The sequence below is a fragment of the Odocoileus virginianus genome, chromosome 3 (genome assembly GCF_023699985.2).
Source record: "Odocoileus virginianus isolate 20LAN1187 ecotype Illinois chromosome 3, Ovbor_1.2, whole genome shotgun sequence".
Taxonomy (NCBI): Eukaryota; Metazoa; Chordata; class Mammalia; order Artiodactyla; family Cervidae; genus Odocoileus; species Odocoileus virginianus.
In genome coordinates this window covers 18,516,290-18,535,944 of record NC_069676.1, presented here as the reverse complement: position 1 = coordinate 18,535,944, position 19,655 = coordinate 18,516,290, and the positions used below count along the sequence as shown (strand labels likewise).

Genomic DNA, 19,655 nt, shown 5'->3' with positions numbered 1-19,655 from the left:
GGCAGCTCAGCCAAGCGTGTCTCCGTGGCCTGTCACTCGGGGCAGGGGCGGGGTCTGGTTGAACAGTCCAATTAGCAGTGGCTGGGCGGAGTCCAGACAACCAGAATCAGGATAGGATGGGACCAGGAGAACTGTCCATCAAGGCAGGGGCGGGGGAGAATTAATGTCCAATCAGAGCGCGGGCCCTGGAAAGCCGTCCAATCAGGCCACGCGACGGGTGAGCTTCCAGCCCCGGGAAGTTTCTCTCAGCCTCCGCAACACTGGTGTGAACGAGTCCCGGCGTTATCTGGTGTCCTGTCCCAGTCGCTCTCACTAACCGAGGTCGCAGGGCACGCTTTGGAGAACCCGGAACGAGGAGAAGATGGTGAGTGCATGGCTCAGGGCCCTAAGAGAGAAAAGTTCCGGTTTGCACGGACCGGAACTTTCCGAAAATGACGGCTGACCGGGGTCTCTCCCACCCACGGGGTTCCAGCCCGAGTTCCCTCCTCGACCGCAGGGTGGGGACCCAGAGTCCTGTCCCAGGGTCCCGACCCTAGTCTCCCTCTCGGCTTCAAGGTGGGGTCCTGACGTCCTGTTCCGACACAAGTTCTCCCTCGGTTGCGGGGTGGAGACCCAGCGTCCTCTCCCGGGGTCCCGCGAGGAAGGGACCCTATGTCCTATTCTGGGTCCCGACCCAGTTCCCTCCTCGGGGGGGGGAGGGGGGGCGGGGACCCGGCGTTTTATACCGGGGTCCCGACCAGAGTTCCCCATCTCGACCGTGGGGTGGGGGGACATAGCGCTTTGTCCTGTTATTGCGCGGAGTCCAGGGCGTCCGGACACAGCCTGTGGTCCCGTGGGCGTCGGAGGGAGGACAGGACGGCTCCCAACGGGCCGTTAGGCTCAAAGGGCGGGGTGGGGGGTGGTGGGGCGGGGAATCCTCCCTGAACCTCACAGATAAAGTCAAGTCCGGACTAGTACAGGAGACTGTATGATAAAGAAACGCTGTTGCGATAGGGCAGACGCGCCAACCACACCGCAGAGGGCTTTCGTCTTCAATGAGAGGAGGGGGACCAGGAGGGAAGCTGGGCGAGTGAGGCGCACGGATTCCGAGACCAGCGTGGCTGTGCTGAGTCCAGCTCAGCAACACAGAGAGACGGGTGCCAACAGGGCATAAGAAAACACAGAATAGAAAGAAAGATGGGACCGGGGAACTCAAGACCTCGAGGATCAAGAGCCCCGACATTCAATGCCGCATCACTTATATTGAGCTTCTTGGTATGCAGAAAGCATCTGTTTTTTAAGATAATATAAGTTTCCCATGTTCCCGGTCACGTCCCCAGTTTATGTTTTTCTTTTGAACTTCTATGTTATTTTCTGTACAAAGGGCACCATATGGCTGGGAGCAAAGATCTCCCCGCAGGAACATCAGAGAAACAACCAGTGCGTGTGCAAGCAGCTTTCTGACTTGCGCTGACGGGGCATTGCTAAGTCCGCACTCCTCTCTCTCCATCTGCTCAAGCAGGTCACTCTGACCCCAGCCAATCAGCCCATGTACTCTGGTTATTATTTGTTGCTGTTTCCTGTTATTTTTTTCTCATGGTTTTGCAAAGACATCTGGAGAATGTTTTCCCACATGGTTGGACTGGATAGGGCTCCTGTTCTCTGATAGGTTGCTGTTCTCTGAAGAAGCTGACCAGGGGCTTGTTCTGAACCTCAGTGTTGCTCAGACATGGGGGCGACCCAACGTTCAGGAACCTGTGGGGAGGACTGTCCCAATGTGGGGTTAGAAATGGGACACAAGAGAACTTGGTCAAGCCCAAATGTGTGGGACCACGGACCTCCTGGTGTCAAAGGTAAAATGTCAAAGTGGGGCTGGCCTCTGCATCCCTGCAGGGAGCACCACAGAGTATCTTGTACTCTGGGAACTGATCCACAGTGACTTACCCCACAAGCTGATTTCTGCCTCAGGAGGTCCCAATGCCCTCCTGTCTGTGTAGAACAGCAATCAGTACTGAGTCTGCAAAGAAAAGAGTTTTATTTGGGGTCTTAAGAATTGCAATTCAGGGGGACATGGATTTGATTTGATGGAATACTATTTATGTTTTTGAGGCATGACAAGAAAATGTAAGCATATTGGGCTCTTCCTAATGTTGATTTGTGTGGCTTCATTAACCAGCAGACCTTCTCAAAGGGGGAGGAGTGTCTGCTCCACGAGAAAGATTTTAAAGTATTCCTTCTTCTCCCACCAGCAGTATAACTCCAAGATAATACTCCTTTCCTAATCCTGTCAGGGGTCATGCTGATCTGCAGATTTAGACTGTATTTTTGGTGAACTTTATGAGAAATGTCATTGCATCGTTTTGATGTATGTTCCTTTGTCTCAGAAATGTATATGACTTAGGACTTCCCTGGAAGTCCAGTGGTTAATAATCCACCTTTTAATGCAGGGCACTCAGGTTCATCCCTAATTTGGGGAACCTAAGATCCCACAAGCAGCAGAGAGCGACCGAAAAATAAAAAAAAATTTTATATGACTGCCTTAGACTTCTAGTAAGTGGAACTGTCCTCAAAGTTTTATAAGAAACTATCTGCTGAGTTATAATCCTCAGGTTGGCTTAAATAAAATTCTCTTATCTTCTCTATTCGATTCAATGTTAATTTTTCATCAACAGTGTAAAACTGAAAGAGTGTTGTAGGGAGGAGAAAGAGTATCAGGCTTATTAAAGGAAAAGCCACAGGGCTGTTAAAGTTGCCTGGAATGAATTATGGTAGACACTGACACAGGGAACCAAATATTTATCCTTGAGAGACAGGCTGTCATGCATTATTTAAGGGAAGGGTCCGTTTAAGTATCTTGACTTTCTGAACCACTGGGCAAATGTTCTGGAGGCCTGCATTAAGGCAGCAAGTAGTGAAAAGTTCAGATTCCATCTGGGCTGATTACTGCATAAACCCCAGTTCTTCAGGGGCCTCCTGGCTCCAGTTTATTGCGCTCCCTTGGTAATACTGACTCCATTTTATTTTTCCTTTCATACCCGTCTCGTCTTTTCCTGGCTCCCGGACTTTGGGGGTAGCCCTGACACAGGGAGCACTGAAAGGAACTGAGTGGCACTTTTATGTTCAGGAAAAGGGGAATGCAACCTGTGAAGTGATGCTGTGTCCGTCTGGCCAAGGGTAGATTCGGCTTGGAGTTCACCGGCGCTGCCAAGTGTCCCGGAACATAAGCCAGGCAGTAAAGGGCTGAAGCCGACTACCAGTACTTCCGCCCTGCTTGGCCACGTGGCCTCTAGCCGGCCTGTCCCTCACAATCTAGTCCTTCACTTGTTGTCAATCAAGGCCCGGAAGGGGGTGTTCCCAGAGGCACATCCAATCAGGGACGAGGGTGGGCACGTTCGCTGACGTGGTGACGTCGCTCTCTGCTGCCAGGGCGTCCCATCGCACCTACCTCGCCGGACACTTGGTGTCCTTGCTGTCGCTCTGACCTGTCTGAGCCATTGGGCTGCAAGGCCACGGAGACAGCCACCTGAATGCGGGGGGAGGGACTGAAATGGTGAGTGTATGGGGCTGGCGCTGAGACTGGCTGGGGCTGGTTTGAACTGGCCGGACGGGACTCCCCGCCCCCGGCTGGACTGTAGTCTCCACCGTCCACTTCGTTTCGCGTGCCGGCCTCCTGTCCGGTGCTCGCGGGGCTCCCGGGTCCCGACAGCGATATGGGGTCTCGTGTTCCAACCGGGTCCTTGGCCTGTTGGATGTCTGACTGAGGACGAGGCAACGTCCGGAGCGGGTGGTCGGGTTCTGGGGTCCTTCCCAGGACCTGACAGATGAAGTCAAGTCCACAGTTGGTCAGAGAGACTCTATTGCAAACGCTGTTGCCAGAGCGCCGAGGCTCGGGTCTCAGGGATGTGCCAGCGTCGCCAGCCACACGGAAAAGTACTTTTCTGTGTGAGGAAGGCTCATTGACAGAATCAGAGATCCTGTGGTCAGGGCATCCTCGGCCCGGGTCAAGGGGGAACTTGATCTGCCGCTCAGTGAACCTCAGTTCGGGAGTTGTAGAGGGTAGTGACCCAGAGTCAGGGGCATTTGGGAAGAGAAGGATGGAGTAAAGTTTGGGTAAAAAAATGGATATTGATCTTAAAAATAACAGTTACTAGGAAAAATGGATTTATTGGGGAACAACAAAAAATTGCAATTAGGGACAGACGAGGTATAGCAAAAGCTATAAGCAAGTCCAACAAACTTATGTATTGGGGGAAAAGGAGGGAATTGAGAGGGGTTGTATTGGTATAATAAAATCCATGGAGAAAATGGAAAATTCAATTTTTCTCATTGGCTAGTTGCTGGAATAGCCAGTTTCTTGAGAAGATGCAGTGTATGTACATGTTTTTCTGTTGGGTGCTGTAATTGATGATTCTTTCTTGTTTTCCATTTTTCTCTTGGGGTCCACAGTCCACATTTTTTCCTCTAATTGATGTCAAGTGGTACTGGGTGAGGCTCTCCCTTCTGGCTCCACCCTTGATTCTTTTTAGGTAGTTTTCACTTTCTTAATTTTCACATAGGCCATTGAGAACACTTGGGTCAAGACTGTGGCATTGAAACAACCCAAACCTTCTAACAAGAAACCTTTATTCAAATGAGATATTCCAGAGGGAGAAGGGTCTGTTCCACCAGACACAGGAGGCCCTGCAGGAGGGAGGACATGTGACCCTAAGGTCTTCAAGTGTCTCAAGAGCTGTGCAAGGAGAATTTTCCTTTTACAGAGAGGAGTGACCAGAACCAGGAAGGGCCAGGTGTGGTGCTTGGACGGTAGATCCCTGAGGCCAGCCTGTTGTTAGGGATCTGTGTGCCCGCTGGGGTGAAGTAGGCCAAAGTTCAGGGGGAAGTCGAGGGGCTGAACCAAAGTTTGGCCAACAAGCACTTGTTCTGCGTGGTCATTGGGGCAAGCAGGTCCCCTAATCACAGTGAGACGGAAATGGGGCTTTGGGGTTGGGGGGCAGTATCTGGCCTTGCCCTGAATAAACAAAGGATCTCCATGTGAGTCTTTCTGAATCAAGTGGGGCAGTTTCTTGCAGCTTCCCATTTTCCAGAACACTGAAGTGTGGGGAGTCCTTTCACCTTCCTTATGTGTTCTCAGGAGCACAGAGCTCACAGAGGGCTCAGCGTTGTCCCCTGACATGGGGGAGCAGCCTCCTCTGGTCCAGCTCTGCACGAATAACTTCCCTTCCTCCAGCTTCAGGTTTCAGCAGGTGTAAAATACTGAATTTTACTGAATACTGAATTCTTGCCTGGCTTCTCCTCAGTGAGGGTGGTGACGTCTCAGGTCTGCTGTTTCCTGAAGGCTCAGGTTCTCCCGGGTCTTTGGGCCCTAACCAGAGATGCCTCTGGGGAGAAGGGAATGTTCTGTCCTCCATTAGAATGCTGGAAATGCAGGCATTCCCACCCCTTCTTGTGAAGTGGGTGGAGATGTGAATGAAGAAGATTCTTAGGAATCTTAGCAACTCTTCCATGAAGAGTGTCTGGTGCTGGTCCACTTCCTGTTATTAGTCAGTCAGCAGACATAGAAATTCTGGGAACAGTGACCTGTGCTATGGAGACTTGCTCACTTCTTTTTAGATGAGTCACAGCTTGTTGTTACGAGGAGTTAGTGAACTGATGCCTGTCTTCTCAAAGGAATGAGCAGTAACCAGTTTCTCTAACCAGAAACCTGCCCTAAAATTTCCCTCCCGTGTGTTATCCAGGAACACAGGCGGAAGCAGCAATTTTGCAGATCCTCATTCACACACAGAGATGGGGCATCATGTCTGCTGTAAATGACCCAAAGCTGGTGCATCCCCTGGGTTAGGGACAAGCTGAGCCTGGGAAGGAGGGGAAGGAAGGTGCCCTGGGGTCTTGCTGGTGCCCTTCGCCACATGGGTGGCCTCAGACCATAGAATCACCACAGAAGGAGCAGGAGGGTGGGGGAGGGGATCTACCTGCAGAAGTGCTAGGGGTGATGTGTCCCCTAAGGCTGGCTGTTTCCTGACCTTTGCTTTGGGCCTTATCCAGGGAGGACCAGTCCTGGGAGTTGGTGGATTGTGAGGTGTGCGCCCTGAGTGAGTGTGACGGTTGGACATGGTGAAGTCTCCTTGGGTTCAACTGCTGCTGAGAGTGTGGATGAACTTGAGCGTTTCCTCCTGGTGAAAATTGAAGCTCAGAGGAGGGGCCTTTTTTTTTAACCACCACGGGAAGCTCAGCCACTCCCCCTGCCCTGGGGGCACCCCTTGGCCCCCAATTCACACAGCTTTGACCTTCTGACTTGGGGTCTCCTGTGCAGCATGGGCAGCAGGCTGCTGATCTGAGCGGCTCATACTTGGCTGCTCTTCCCTTTTGTTTACTCGATGAGAGTCTTCTGCCCTGTCACTCAGTGTACAAGTGTGTAAGATATTTTTCTTCCATTACGTGAAAGTGTAGGATTTTGTTTTTTCAGATATACTTGCTTATGTGTGTGTACAGTTTTTAAAAGAATTATTTACTTATTTTGGAGCTGTGCTGGGTCTTCATTGCTGTGTTTGCGCTTTCTCTAGTTGCAGTGAGCAGAGGCTTCTCTTGTGGTTCCCAGGCTCTAGAGTGCAGGCTCAGTTGTGGCTCACAGGTGTAGTTGCCCCTCGGCTTGTGGGATCTTCCCAGACTAGGGATCAAACCCATGTCCCCTTCATTGGCAAGTGGATTCTTAACCTCTGGGCCAACAGGGAAGTCCTTTAAATCTATTGTTAATTTCCTATTGTATCCTCTTTTCCTTTCTTTCTGGGACTCCAGTGATACTAATGTTTTGTGTTTGTCCCACCGGTCTCTAAGACACTTGTCATTTTTTTTTTTGTCTATTTTCTCTCCGTTGTTCAGATTGTTTTTGTTGTTGAGTCGCCCCATAGACAGCAGCATGCCAGGGTTCCCTGTCCTTCATCATCTCCTGGAGTTTGCTCAAACTCATGCCCATTGAGTAGGTGATGCCATCCAACCATCTCATCCTCTGTTGTCCCCTTCTCCTCCTGCCTTCAATCTTTCCGAGCATCAAGGTCTTTTCCAATGAGTCAGCTCTTTGCATCAGGTGGCCAAAGTATTGGAGCTTCAGCTTTAGCATCAGTCCTTCCAATGGATATTCAGAGTTGATTTCCTTTAGGACTGACTGGTTTCATCTCCTTGCAGCCCAAGGGGACTCTCAAAAGCCTTCTCCAACACCACAGTTTGAAAGCATCTGTTCTTTGGCGCTCAGCCTTCTTTATGGTCCAATTCACATCTGTACATGACTACTGGGAAAACCATAGCTTTTACTAGAAGGACTTTTGTTGGCAAAGTAATATCTCTGCTTTTTAGCACACTGTATAGGTTTGTTATAGCTTTTCTTCCAAGGAGCAAGAGTCTTTTAATTTCATGGTGGCAGTCACCCTCTGTAGTGATTTTGGAGCCCAAGAAAAGAAAGTCTGTCACGGTTTCCATTGTTTTCCTGTCTATTTGCCATGAAGTGATGGGGCCAGATGCCATGATCTTAGTTTTTTGAATGTTAAGTTTTAAGTCATCCTTTTCACTTTCCTCTTTCATCTTCATCAAGAGGCTTTTTAGTTTCTCTTCACTTCCTGCCATAAGGGTGGTGTCATCTGCATATCTAAAGTTATTGATATTTCTCCTGACAGTCTTGATTCCAGCTTGTGCTTCATGCAGCCCGGGACTTAGTGTGATGTACTCTGTATGTCAGTTAAATAAAAGGGTGACAATATACTGCTTTTGATGTACTCCTTTCCCAATTTAGTCTGTTGTTCCATGTCTGGTTCTGTTGCTTCTTGACCTGCATACAGGTTTCTCAGGAGGCAGGTAGGATAGTCTGGTATTCCCATCTCTTTAAGAATTTTTCACAATTTGTTGTGATCCACACAGTCAAAGGCTTTGATGTAGTCAGTGAAACGGAAAAAGATGTGTTTTGGGAACTCTCTTGCTTTTTCTATGATCCAATGGATATTGGCAATTTGATCTCTGGTTCCTCTGCCTTTTCTAAATCCAGCTTGTATATCTGGAGGTTCTTGGTTCACATACTGTTGAAGCCAGCCTAGCTTAAAGGATTTTGAGCATGAGCTTGCTCACATTTGCTTGTGAAATGAGTACAACTGTGCAGTAGTTTGACCATTCTTTGGCATTGCCCTTCTTTGGGATTAGAATGAAAACTGACCTTCTCCAGTCCTGTGGCTCCTGTTGAGTTTTCCGAATTTGCTGGCATGTTGAGTTCAGCACTTTAACAGCATCATCTTTTAGGATTTGAAATAGCTCAGCTGGAATTCCATCACCTCCACTAGCTTTGTTTGTAGTGTTGCTTCCTAAGGCCCACTTGACTTCACATTCCAGGATGTCTGGCTCTAGGTGAGTGATCACACCATCGTGATTATCCAGGTCATTAAGATCTTTGTTGTATAGTTCTTCTGTGTATTCTTGGCTCCTCTTCTGAATATCTTCTGCTTCTGTTAAGTCTATACTGTTTCTGTCCTTAATGGTGCCCATCTTTGCATGAAATGTTCTTTGGTATCTCTAATTTTCTTGAAGAGATCTCTAGTCTTTCCCATTCTGTTGTTTTCCTCTGTTTCTTTGCATTGTTCACTTAGGAAGATTTTCTCCTTGCTATTCTTGGTACTCTGCATTCAGATGGGTCTATCTTTTCTTTTCTTCATTGCCTTTTGCTTCTCTTTTCTCAGCTATTTGTAAGGCCTCCTAAGACAACCATGCTGCCTCTTTGCCTTTCTTTTTCTTGGGGATGGTTTTGATCACTGCCTCCTGTACAGTGTTACCCATAGTTCTTTAGGCAGTCTATCAAATTTAATCCCTTAAATCAGATTGGTTAAATTCTGATGTCCTACCATCAAGTTGATTGATTCTTTTCTCTGTCATATTCATGCTGTATTTTAAACCATCCAGTTTTTTAGTTCACTTCAGTTCAGTTCAGTTCAGTCACTCAGTTGTGTCTGACTCTTTGCAACCCCATGAACTGTAGCATGCCAGGCCTCCCTGTCCATCACCAACTCCCAAAGTCCACCCAAACCCATGTCCATTGAGTCTGTGATGCCATCCAACCATCTCATCCTCTGTTGTCCCCTTCTCCTCCTGCCCTCAATCTTTCCCAGCATCAGGGTCTTTTCAAATGAGTCAGCTCTTCACATCAGGTGGCCAAAGTATTGGAGTTTCCGCTTCAGTATCAGTCCTTCCAATGAACACCCAGGACTGATCTCCTTTAGAATAGACTGGTTGGATCTCCTTGCAGTCCAAGGGACTCTCAAGAGTCTTCTCCAACACCACAGTTCAAAAGTATCAATTCTTTGGCACTCAGCTTTCTTTATAGTCCAACTCTCACATCCATACATGACCGCTGGAAAAACCATAGCCTTGACTAGATGGACCTTTGTTGGCAAAGTAATGTCTCTGCTTTTTAATATGCTGTCTGGGTTGGTCATAACTTTCCTTCCAAGGAGTAAAGCATCTTTTAATTTCATGGCTGCAATCACCATCTGCAGTGATTTTGGAGCCCAGAAAAATAAAGTAAGCCGTCGTTTCCACTGTTTCCCTGTTTATTTACCATGAAGTGATGGGACCAGATGCCATTATCTTAATTTTTCTTTTTTTTTAAATTTTCTGAATGTTGAGCTTTAAGCCAACTTTTTCACTCTTCTCTTTCACTTTCATCAAGAGGCTCTTTACTTCTTCTTCACTTTCTGCCATAAAGGTGGTGTCATCTGCATATCTGAGGTTATTGATATTTCTCCCAGCAATCTTGATTCCACTTGTGCTTCCTCCAGCCCAGCGTTTCTCATGATGTACTCTGCATATAAGTTAAATAAGCAGAGTGACAATATACAGCCTTGACATGTACTCCTTTTCCTATTTGGAACCAGTCTGTTCCATGTCCAGTTCTAACTGTTGCTTCCTGACCTGCATACAGGTTTTTCAAGAGGCAGGTCAGGTGGTCTGGTATTCCCATCTCTTTCAGAATTTTCCACAGTTTATTGTGATCCACACAGTCAAAGGCTTTGGCATAGTCAATAAAGCAGAAATAGATGTTTTTCTGGAACTCTCTTGCTTTTTCAATGATTCAGCGGATGTTTGAATTTGATCTCTGGTTCCTCTGCCTTTTCTAAATCCAACTTGAACATCTGGAAGTTCACAGTTCACATACTGTTGAAGCCTGGCTTGGAGAATTTGGAGCATTACTTTACTAGTGTGTGAGATGAGTGCAATTGTCAGTTACTGTATTTCAGCTCTAAACTTTCCATTTGGTTCTTCTGTAGCTTTTATTTCTTTGCTGAAATTTTCAATTTTTTATTTGTTTCAGGTGTGTTTGTAATTACTCATTGAAGTATTTTCTATAGCTTTAAAATCCTTGCCAGATAATTCCCTGTGTGATTTTGGTGTTGGTGTCTGTTGGTTGTCTTTGAGGTTTAGGTTTTTATTCATTGGTTGGTTGATAGCACCTCCCAGCAATCAGCCCCCTGAAAGACAATTGTCCTGATCTTTTTTTATTCTTGGCCGCTTTGCAGGTGTCCCTCATCACCAGCAGTGTTTTATTTGGTTTTGCCTCTGCTGCATTTGTAGTAAGTGAAGGTGACCAGTTCCACACCAGTAGTGGCACACAGAAGACTTCTCTGTGGTTCTCAGTCCGTCTGTTTCAAACGTGCTCAAGTCAGAGGAATGGCTCCCCCAGTTAACTCCTCCATCCAGTGCTTGTGGGGCTTGGGTTGTCTCACATTTTAAAAAAAGTTTATTTGGCAGCACATGGGGTCTTCAGTTGCACCATGTGAACTCCTAGTTGCAGTACGTGGGACCTAGTTCCCTTGCCAGGGATTGAACCCAGGTCCCCTGCATTGGGAGCATGGAGTCTTAGCCACTACACCACCAGGGAAGTCTCTCACATTTATTTTTGATTTGTCAGCAGTGCTGTTATTCTTCTTTTGGTCTCCAAACTCTTTAAGTGCAGGGTATAAATATTTTATATCTAGGGGGAATAATTGTGTGATTGTAGATTATGGATAAGTTAGAAATACTAGGAGGTGTAGAGGGGTGACTGGAGTTGAGTGTTGATTCTATGCCATTTCTAGCACTTGGACAATCCAACTTAATTTTGTTTATCTTTCGTGTCCATTTTGTGTGAAATGGCGTCTGCTTGTGATTGTAAATTGGTTTTTACTGATAACCATTGGTGGTGAGAATTTCTTTCAATGGGTAATTCATCTTCTGTGAAATAGTTTCCTCACCTTGAACTCATTTGTATGTCTACTGATTTCTTATGTTTTATTTACATGCTGTGGACATTCATCTATTTTCATCTCTAGGTATGGCCAATATGTTCTCCCAGATTGTGAGTTATCATTTCTCTCGATTCTTTACTTTTTAAAATTCATTGTTAATTGGAGAATAATTGCTTTACAATGTTGTGTTGCTTTCTGCCTTACAAGAAAGTGGATCAGCCATAAATTTACATATATCCTCTCCCTCTTGAACCTCCCTCCCACCCCCACCCCAATGCTGGGTAATTCTTAACTTTAATAGACTTGGATGGAATTTATCCATCTCTTCCTTTGTAGCTTACTTTTTTCCATATATAAGAAAACTTATCCTACACTCAAGTCATAAATGTGTTTCCCTCTAGTGTCTCATAGAGTGTCCTACTTTCTTCTTTCACAGTTAAGTCCACAGTGAATTGGTTATTGTACATGTAGTTACAAGAGAAAAGATTTCTTACTTCCCTGGAAATAGCCAGTGCTGCTGCCCCATGTGTCAGTAGCCCCCTCCCAGCAGCACGTGCCCTGGTGTAGATCCAGCTGGGCCTGTTTTTGTGCATTGTGATTTTTTTCCATAGGTGTATCTATGCATCCCTCTGTTAACACCATCCTGTCATAATCACTGTAGTTTAAAACATTTCAATGTGCATTAGGAAACATCCCACTGAAAGGTTGTTGCTGAACGATTAGACGCGGGATTCTTGGCCTCCGGAGGAGACGAATTCAATCCGGGGCCAGAGACAAGGCTGGATCGCTCAGAGCTTTTGTGTAATAAAGTTTTATTAGAGTATAAAGGAGATAGAGAAAGCTTCTGACATAGGCATCAGAAGGGGGCAAAAGAGTACCCCCCTCTTAGTCTTTAGCTGTCTGTTATATAGTCACTCACAGTCTGTTAATGAAAAGGATGTCATAAAATTTAGAATGACACCAGATAATTCATCTCTGGCCATAAAACGATTGACTTGAATCTTGTAGAAGGGCAGAATACCAACAAATAATTTCATTTACATAGATTAGGGGAACAATACCTGAGTAAGTAAATTAGGCCATTTGGCGGAACCAACTTGAAGATAGAGTCTGGGGTTCATTAACATAGCTTAAGACAACATTTCCATACGAAAAAGAAACGTATTGGTCAACTCAAAGTTTGAGAGTAGTTAGCTTCAGGTGAGACCAGGTGTCATGGCAACACAGGACTTTAAGAGAAACCTCTTTTAAATTTGTATAGAGAAGGAAAGACATATCACTGGTTTGTTTCTTCCTGCTGCTTAAGAGAGATAAAAATGTCTGGCACCTGCAGCTTCTTTTTTCCTTTTGGAGACCCCTGGCCTTCCTGCCTGTTACCCTCTCACCACCACAAGAAAATCTTGGTTGTTTATTTTTTTGGTTGTTTTTAGAAATTCGTCTTTTATTTCAGTTTTTAGAAGTGGTTTTTAAGTCAAACAAAGCGGAACAAACCAACCCTAAAAGAAACCTTGCTGTGCACTAGAATGGTACTTTCATAAAATTCTTAAATGGGAGAAGGTGACATCATGGTCTTTTCTGTGGATATGGCTCATCTCTCCATTTCTTTCTTTCTACTGTCATTAAATGTTTTGTAATTTATCCACTAAAATATTTTTATAGACATAATTGAGAAAGAAAACTAGTAACAGTTTTTACTTTTAATTTTAAAAAAATTTTTTTCCTGTGGCATGAGTCTAGCCCTGTTGTTTTAGGTTATTATCCCAGTGTCATTTTGACAGTCTCTAACCTTCCACCCATTACACTACCAGTGGTAGCCCTGATGCGGTGCTGGGTGGGTTAAGGAAGGGGCCAAGTGAGACAGAGATGTGGGGAAGGCAAGGGCGTCTGGGCTGGGTGGCATTGAGAGAATGGGCTGGATGGCTCATGCTGGGACTCTCACTCGTTTGGGGAGCTCATGAGGCAGAGGGGAGGGCTGCCTGAGATGGAGGAGCCAAGTAGGGCACATGGATGTGGGGGGGGGGGGGGACACGGGCTGAGGGCCAGATGGCGGCCTTCTGCTCGCGGGACATACACACACTCAGACACCACTCTCAGGTGAACACTTGGACACACATACCAATGCGCTTCTTAACCTCCACCCTGCCCCCAGCTCCCTGCCTCTCACCCTGCTCTCCTTTTCCATCCCACTTACCCAGCATAGCCAGATAACGTTTATAGTGTTGTTTATGGTTTGTCTCCCTGCCGGAAGGCAAGCTCCAGAAAGGCAGGGTGCTTGACCTGCCTTGTCCACTGCTATATGTGCTATATGCTTAAGTGATCAGTAGGTAAGAACCTGGTGGCTCAGGTGGTAAAGAATCTGTTTGCAATGCAGCAGAATTGGGTTTGATTCCTGGGTCAGGAAGATTCCTTGGAGAAGGGAATGGCAACCCACTCCAGTATTCTTGCCTGGAGAATTCCATGGGCAGGGCAGTCTGGCGGGCTACAGTCCATGAGTTGTAAAGAGTCAAACACCACTGAGCACGGATGCACGCACATAAGAACTGAGCGAACAAGTGAACCCTGCAACCAGTGTGTGCCACCTGGTGCCTACGCAAACATGCCCAGTGGCCCACAATACTGCCACAGATGTTCTCAGACGCTGACGTTCTCAGTCACATGCATACAGGCACTTGCTCACCCCCGGACTCACACATCCATACAACACACAGCTACATGGACCTTGCTGCCACTCACAGGTTCTTTCAGATTCACACCCAACCGTCTAGGTTCCAAGGTTTGTACTCCTGCAGACACATGCCAGCATGTCCCTGCTCCCCACCCTCTCAGCTTTTAAAAGTTGATTATATTTTTAAAAGATCTGTTTAAACATTTACATTTCATCTGCTTGTTTTGCTTGATCAAAATACACTGAGATTTGTTTTTGTGAGTTTCCAGTCTGCAATGTTATGATACTGCCAGTGGGCATTTGTGGGTTCTGATAATGTTTTTAAAGTTCATTGATTTTTTTTTTTGCTATGGATCAGTACTTCCTTCCTCTTATTGCCAGTAATATTCCATTGTGAGATTAGACTGAATTTGTTTATCCAAGTCACTTCATGGCCTTCCCAGTTGTTCCCATGTTTTGGCTGTCACAGCTCATGCGGCTGTGAATGTTTGTGTGTATTCATTTTTGTGTTGGTGTTTTACTTTCACCTCTCTTGGGTAGATAGATAGCTAGAGTGGAATTGCTGTTATATGGTGCTGTGTTAATAACCTTCAGGAGTTTCTGGAGTGTTTTCCAAAGTGGCTTCACTATTCTACCTTCTCTCCAGTGGTGGTTGAGGGTTCCAGGTTCCTCACATCCTCTCCAACACTTGCTTGTCTGTCTTAGAGCTCTTCTAGTGGGTATGAAGAAGTATGTGTGGTTTTCATGTGCATCTCCTTGATGACTAATGTCCCATTTTTTTTTCCCCCTTTGGCCACACCGCACAGCTTGCGGTATCTTGTTTCCTGACTAGAGAGCCAACTGAGCAACCAGGCAGTGAAAGCGCTGAGTCTTAACCCCAGGACTGGTAACAAACTCCCTAATATTCCACATTTTCAGGAGTTTGATTAGCAAGCCCCAGTTGCAGCCCAAGGTTAGGTAGCCTTGTCTTTGTAGCTGATATAGTAGGAATTTTATCATCTAGATTTCCAGAATATATCTTTGATTAAAATTCTAATTTATAAAAATAATCATTTGCTTTGTATTTCAGGGGTGTAGTGTCAGCCTATATTGTCCTAAAGACAATTTTTCTCTGTGTTCAAGTTACCTTCGACTCTGTTGCCATCAGATCTTCTGCAGCTCTTCCTTGTACTCCGGGCACTTGGTTATTTATCCGAGAGACCCTGCTGGCTCAACCAGTCCCTCAGGAGCCTGGCCTCCTCTTAACCCCACGTTAACTCTACAGGTGTCCCAGGCCCGGGACCCTGACCTGTGCCCTTGGTGTCCACTTCATCCTGCAGAAGTCTCTGTGTTTCTGTCAGATATGAGGGGACCAGACCAGGCTTTTACATGCTGTTTCAGTCAAAGTGAAAGTTGTTCAGATGCAGTGGTCCTGGGAAATCTGTGTCCACAACCTCCTGACACTATGTATGCTCCCATTCTTGGAGAATCAAGGAAGTAACTTACAGGTAGGCCACATATCCATTTCCAAGTCATCTGAATAAATTATTTCATTTTCAGTATTTCTCCAGCCTCATGATCTCTATTTCATTAAAAACAGTTCCTTTTCATTATGTGTGTTTATCAGTTATTGCTGTTACACAGTTTCATTGTCCAGCACTCACCATCACTGAGAAACCTGCATTAGATTTGCTGGCATGTGATCACTTCCTGCAAGAGTATAAGCTCAGGAATCCTAGGAACTGAGTCCAGTTCCCACCTGTCGGCCTCCCCAATCCTCCCACACTCGGGGGTGAAGGAGGAGCCTCGCTGACACAGAACATGTGGCTGTTTCAGGACTCAGTGGTCTTTGAAGACGTGGCTGTGAACTTCACCCTGGAGGAGTGGGAACTGTTGGACCCTGCTCAGAGAAAGCTCTACAGAGACGTGATGCTGGAGACCTGCAGGAACCTGGCCACTGTGGGTGAGGACGGCTTCCTCCCTGCACTGTCTTTAGCGAACAGTTACTTACAATGTCCTTTCTTATGAGTGATGAGGATGGGAATATTTTGAAAAAGATATGGTCCCCACCTATTTAGAACCTACCTAGAGTAGATAGCTTTCCCAACAGTGTGACTGTACTGAATTGATTTTTATTACTCTTGATCAGAATCCTGAGGCTCCCTAATTTCAAAACTGTGAGCATGGTCTCCAGTGTCACCTTGGGGCAGTGAGAGAAGCATAATGGTTTTCACCCTGTGAAAGTTATCCTGTGATCAGTACACATTGAGATGATCTTGCTGCAGTTAAAACCTAAACTTAACCTGTCCTCCACCCTCCCCAGGAGGAGCATTCTCTAGGAGCATTTTGGCAGCCGCACTCTCTCCCACCTCCCAGGGGCAGCTGGGTCCATGGACTTCACCCAGGGCCTCTGTACCTGCGATCACCCGGGAGCACACCTGCTCGGGAGGACCAGGTTCTGGGTCAGGGAGGGATATTTGGACGTATGTGTTAGGAGCACAGCTCAGGTCTCTGAGAAGGTGATAGGTGTCATTAACTTGGCTTCCCTCTTGGAGTTTTCATCCATTCTTGTCCACTTGAAGTCTTTTTGGAGTTTCTCTGACAAAGGGATCATTCGGGAAAGTGCATTTTGCCCAGTTCCTTTTTACTTTGCTTCTGTGAGATACTTATTAGTGAACAGATTGCCATTTTGACTCATTTTCCCTATGATGGCCATCACTCTCTCCTTGGGTTAATACATTAATATAGCTCACAGAACTCAGAGAAACATGCTTCTTACTAGATCACAGGTTCATTATTAAAGGATATAATTCAGGAACAGCTAGATGTAAGAAATGCATCTAGATTTGAAAAGGAGTTTCCGTGCTTCTCCAGGTGCCAGTTTCACCACATCTCTATGTGTTCACCAACGCAGAAGCTCTCCAAACCTTTTTTTCATGCCTTCATTACATAGGCATGGTTGATGAAGTCACCGGCCATTGCCAGTTGATTTGATCTCTAGCTGCTCCCCCACCCCCAGAGGTTTGGGGGTGCTGGGGGATATGGGTGGGACTGAAAGTTTCAACCCTTTATAATCAAGTGGTTGTCTTTATTGGCGATTAGTCCCAACACTCAGGATCTTTGCAACAGTTTCTTTCACTAATATAAACTCAATTGGGATGGAAAAGGCTTGTTATGAATCATAGGAAACCTATTAAATCTTTCTGATCCTGAAGCATTTTCTGGAATTGAGCACAAGAGACCACATATTGTTGCTTTTATTGCTCAGGAAATTTCAAGGGTTTTGGGATCCCTCAGCAGGAAACAGTGGATAAGGACCCAGTTTATTTGAGAAGTACATGTTGGTCATCTCAGTGACCAAATGTGTGTGTGTGTGTGTGTGTCTGATAGATCACAATATCACACATCTCCTTCCTTCCTTTATAAAATTATTTTACATTTTTGAATGAGTCTATGGAGACAAATCTAGCTATGGTCTCTCTTTCCTTTCCCCCACCATTTCTTTCCCAATGATTTAATTATGCTTCCAATCATTGCAGGTTCTTGCCCGCAAGTTAAGGTCAATATGTCAAGTCCTCAGTGGGATATTTTGGAGACTGGACTGTGCATTGAACGGGAAGTTGTAAGATTCACAAGAAATGACTCTAGGTCTGTTTTGGGAGAAAACTGGGCATTTCATAACCTGCGAGATCGGCATCTAACTGAGGAGAGATGTGTGAGGTGAGTGGCACTCCCACAGGGAGAAGGGGGACGAGGGATCTCAGCAGAGTGTTAGACTCATGTGATGGTAAAGAAAGGTGTGAAGTTGCTCAGTTGTGTCCGACTCTTTGCGACCCCATGGACTGTAGCCCACCAGGCTCCTCAGTCCATGGGATTCTCCAGGCAAGAATACTGGAGTGAAAAAAAAGAAGAGTGGGTTGCCATTTTCTTCGCCAGGGGATCTTCCCGACCCAGGGATCGAACCCAGGTCTCCTGCATTGCAGGCAGATGCTTTAACCTCTGAGCTACCAGGGAAGCAGCTAAACAATTGTAAAGTTAGCTAATAAACAATTGTGTACTCAGAATTTTTACAAAACAATACTTTTATAAATGTGCTATAGATACTGAGCATCAGAAACTTAATTCAGTAGGAAACAATGATTAGAAAACCTCATGTAAAAAACACTGAAAGTTATGGCTCTTTGAGCCCTCAGCCAGAGCATTAACCTTTGTTGCACTTTGTCACATCACAGAGTGCTGAAAACATGCCCATTCATTGAAAATCACAAATATATAGTCAAAATAATCATGAATAACCATAAACAAATCATTAATCCCTAATAATTCACTTCCTGTTTTGACCAGAAATCATTTGGTGGAAAGTCTCTGTGAAGGTAAAGAAGATCATCAATCTCTAAAAACTCCAAACAGGATTATAGATCTTACTGTGCATGAGAGGTATCAGATTAAAATTCAGCCTCATCAATGCATTACATGTGGAAAAGCCTTCAGGGATCATTCCTTGAAGAAGAATCAGCAAAAGTCTCACACTGGACAAAAACCTTATACATGTGAGGAATGTGGACAAACCTGCAGCTGTGTTTTGTGCCTCAGCCCTGCTGGGGAAACAGACTTTATAGAAAAACGTGGTAAATGTCAAGATGCTGGGAGAGCATCTAAGAGATGCATGAAGAGTCACAGTAGTAAACAATCCTTAGACTGTAAAAAATCTGGTGAAGCTCTCACTTTTCAGGGACACAAGAGAGGTCAATATGGCCAGAAAATCTATGTGTGTGACGTGTGTGGGAAATCTTTCAGTTATTACTGCCAACTTAAACGGCACGTGAGAACTCACACTGGAGAGAAACCCTACAAATGCAAAGAATGCGGGAAAGCTTTTACTGGCATCTCACACTTCCGAGAACATGTGCGAATGCACACTGGAGAGAAGCCCTATGAGTGTAAGCAGTGTGGCAAGGCTTTCAGCTGGTGCACTTACCTTCGGGAACACATGCGAACACACAGTGGAGAAAAGCCCTATGAATGTAAGCAGTGTGGCAAAGCTTTCCCCTATCTCAAATCCCTGCAAGGACATGTGAGGATACACACAGGAGAGAAGCCTTATGTGTGTAATGATTGTGGGAAATCCTACAGTTGTCCTAAGTACTTCAGAAAACATGTGAAAACACACAGTGGAGTAAAGCCCTATGAGTGTACAGAATGCAGAAAAGCATTCATCACTTCTTCATCCCTTCGAGAACACATGAAAACACACAGTGAAGAGAAGCCTTATCAGTGCCAGCAGTGTGGGAAAGCCTTCAGGTATCCAAGATCTTTGCAAGGACACATGATAACTCACAGTGAAGAGAAACCGTACGAATGTCAGCAGTGTGAAAAAGCCTACAGGTGTCTCATATCCCTGCAGAGACACATGAAGACGCACACTGGAGAAAAATTCTGAATATGAAGACTGGTGGGAAAGCCTTCTCCCTTAAAAGCTTATAAATGAAGCAGTCAAGGGGGAGAAACATGAATGGAAAGAATGCAGGGAAAGCCTTCAGCACTTCATTTATTTTGTACTTGAAAACTCAGGGTAGGATGAATTTTTTTAATGGAAATAAATATAGTTTTTCCTTATAAATGCCTCATCTTTAATAGGGATCCCAGTGTATTAATTTCTAGTTTGTGTTGCTGATCTGAACCACTTAAGATAATAACCATCCCTCTATGTTCCCGTCATCTTTACTACTTGTGTGTTGTGACCCTGGACATTAAATACACAGTTATATACTACATGTCTC

At 45.5% G+C, this 19,655-nt stretch overlaps 1 protein-coding gene across 4 annotated transcripts; it reads left to right on the top strand.

The window, feature by feature from the left end:
* Nucleotides 1-207: 207 nt before the first annotated feature.
* Nucleotides 208-19,645, top strand: LOC110138370 (zinc finger protein 77-like). 4 transcript variants are annotated; one of them, XM_020895376.2, is made up of 5 exons: nucleotides 208-364; nucleotides 999-3,529; nucleotides 15,712-15,838; nucleotides 17,415-17,595; nucleotides 18,220-19,645. In XM_020895376.2, the coding sequence occupies exons 2-5, from the start codon at nucleotides 3,527-3,529 to the stop codon at nucleotides 19,313-19,315; spliced, it is 1,407 nt and encodes a 468-aa protein (XP_020751035.1). In that variant the 5' UTR covers nucleotides 208-364; nucleotides 999-3,526; the 3' UTR covers nucleotides 19,316-19,645. The 4 variants fall into 4 exon arrangements, with proteins under 4 accessions (XP_020751035.1, XP_020751034.1, XP_020751036.1 ...); XM_020895375.2 differs by having other exon boundaries at nucleotides 994-3,529; XM_020895377.2 differs by lacking the exon at nucleotides 999-3,529.
* Nucleotides 19,646-19,655: the final 10 nt, after the last annotated feature.

Coding starts and splice junctions, on each gene's coding strand:
- LOC110138370 (XM_020895377.2), top strand. Junction 15,839..17,414: donor CAGGAACCTGGCCACTGTGG/GTGAGGACGGCT, acceptor CAATCATTGCAG/GTTCTTGCCCGCAAGTTAAG. Junction 17,596..18,219: donor ACTGAGGAGAGATGTGTGAG/GTGAGTGGCACT, acceptor TGTTTTGACCAG/AAATCATTTGGTGGAAAGTC.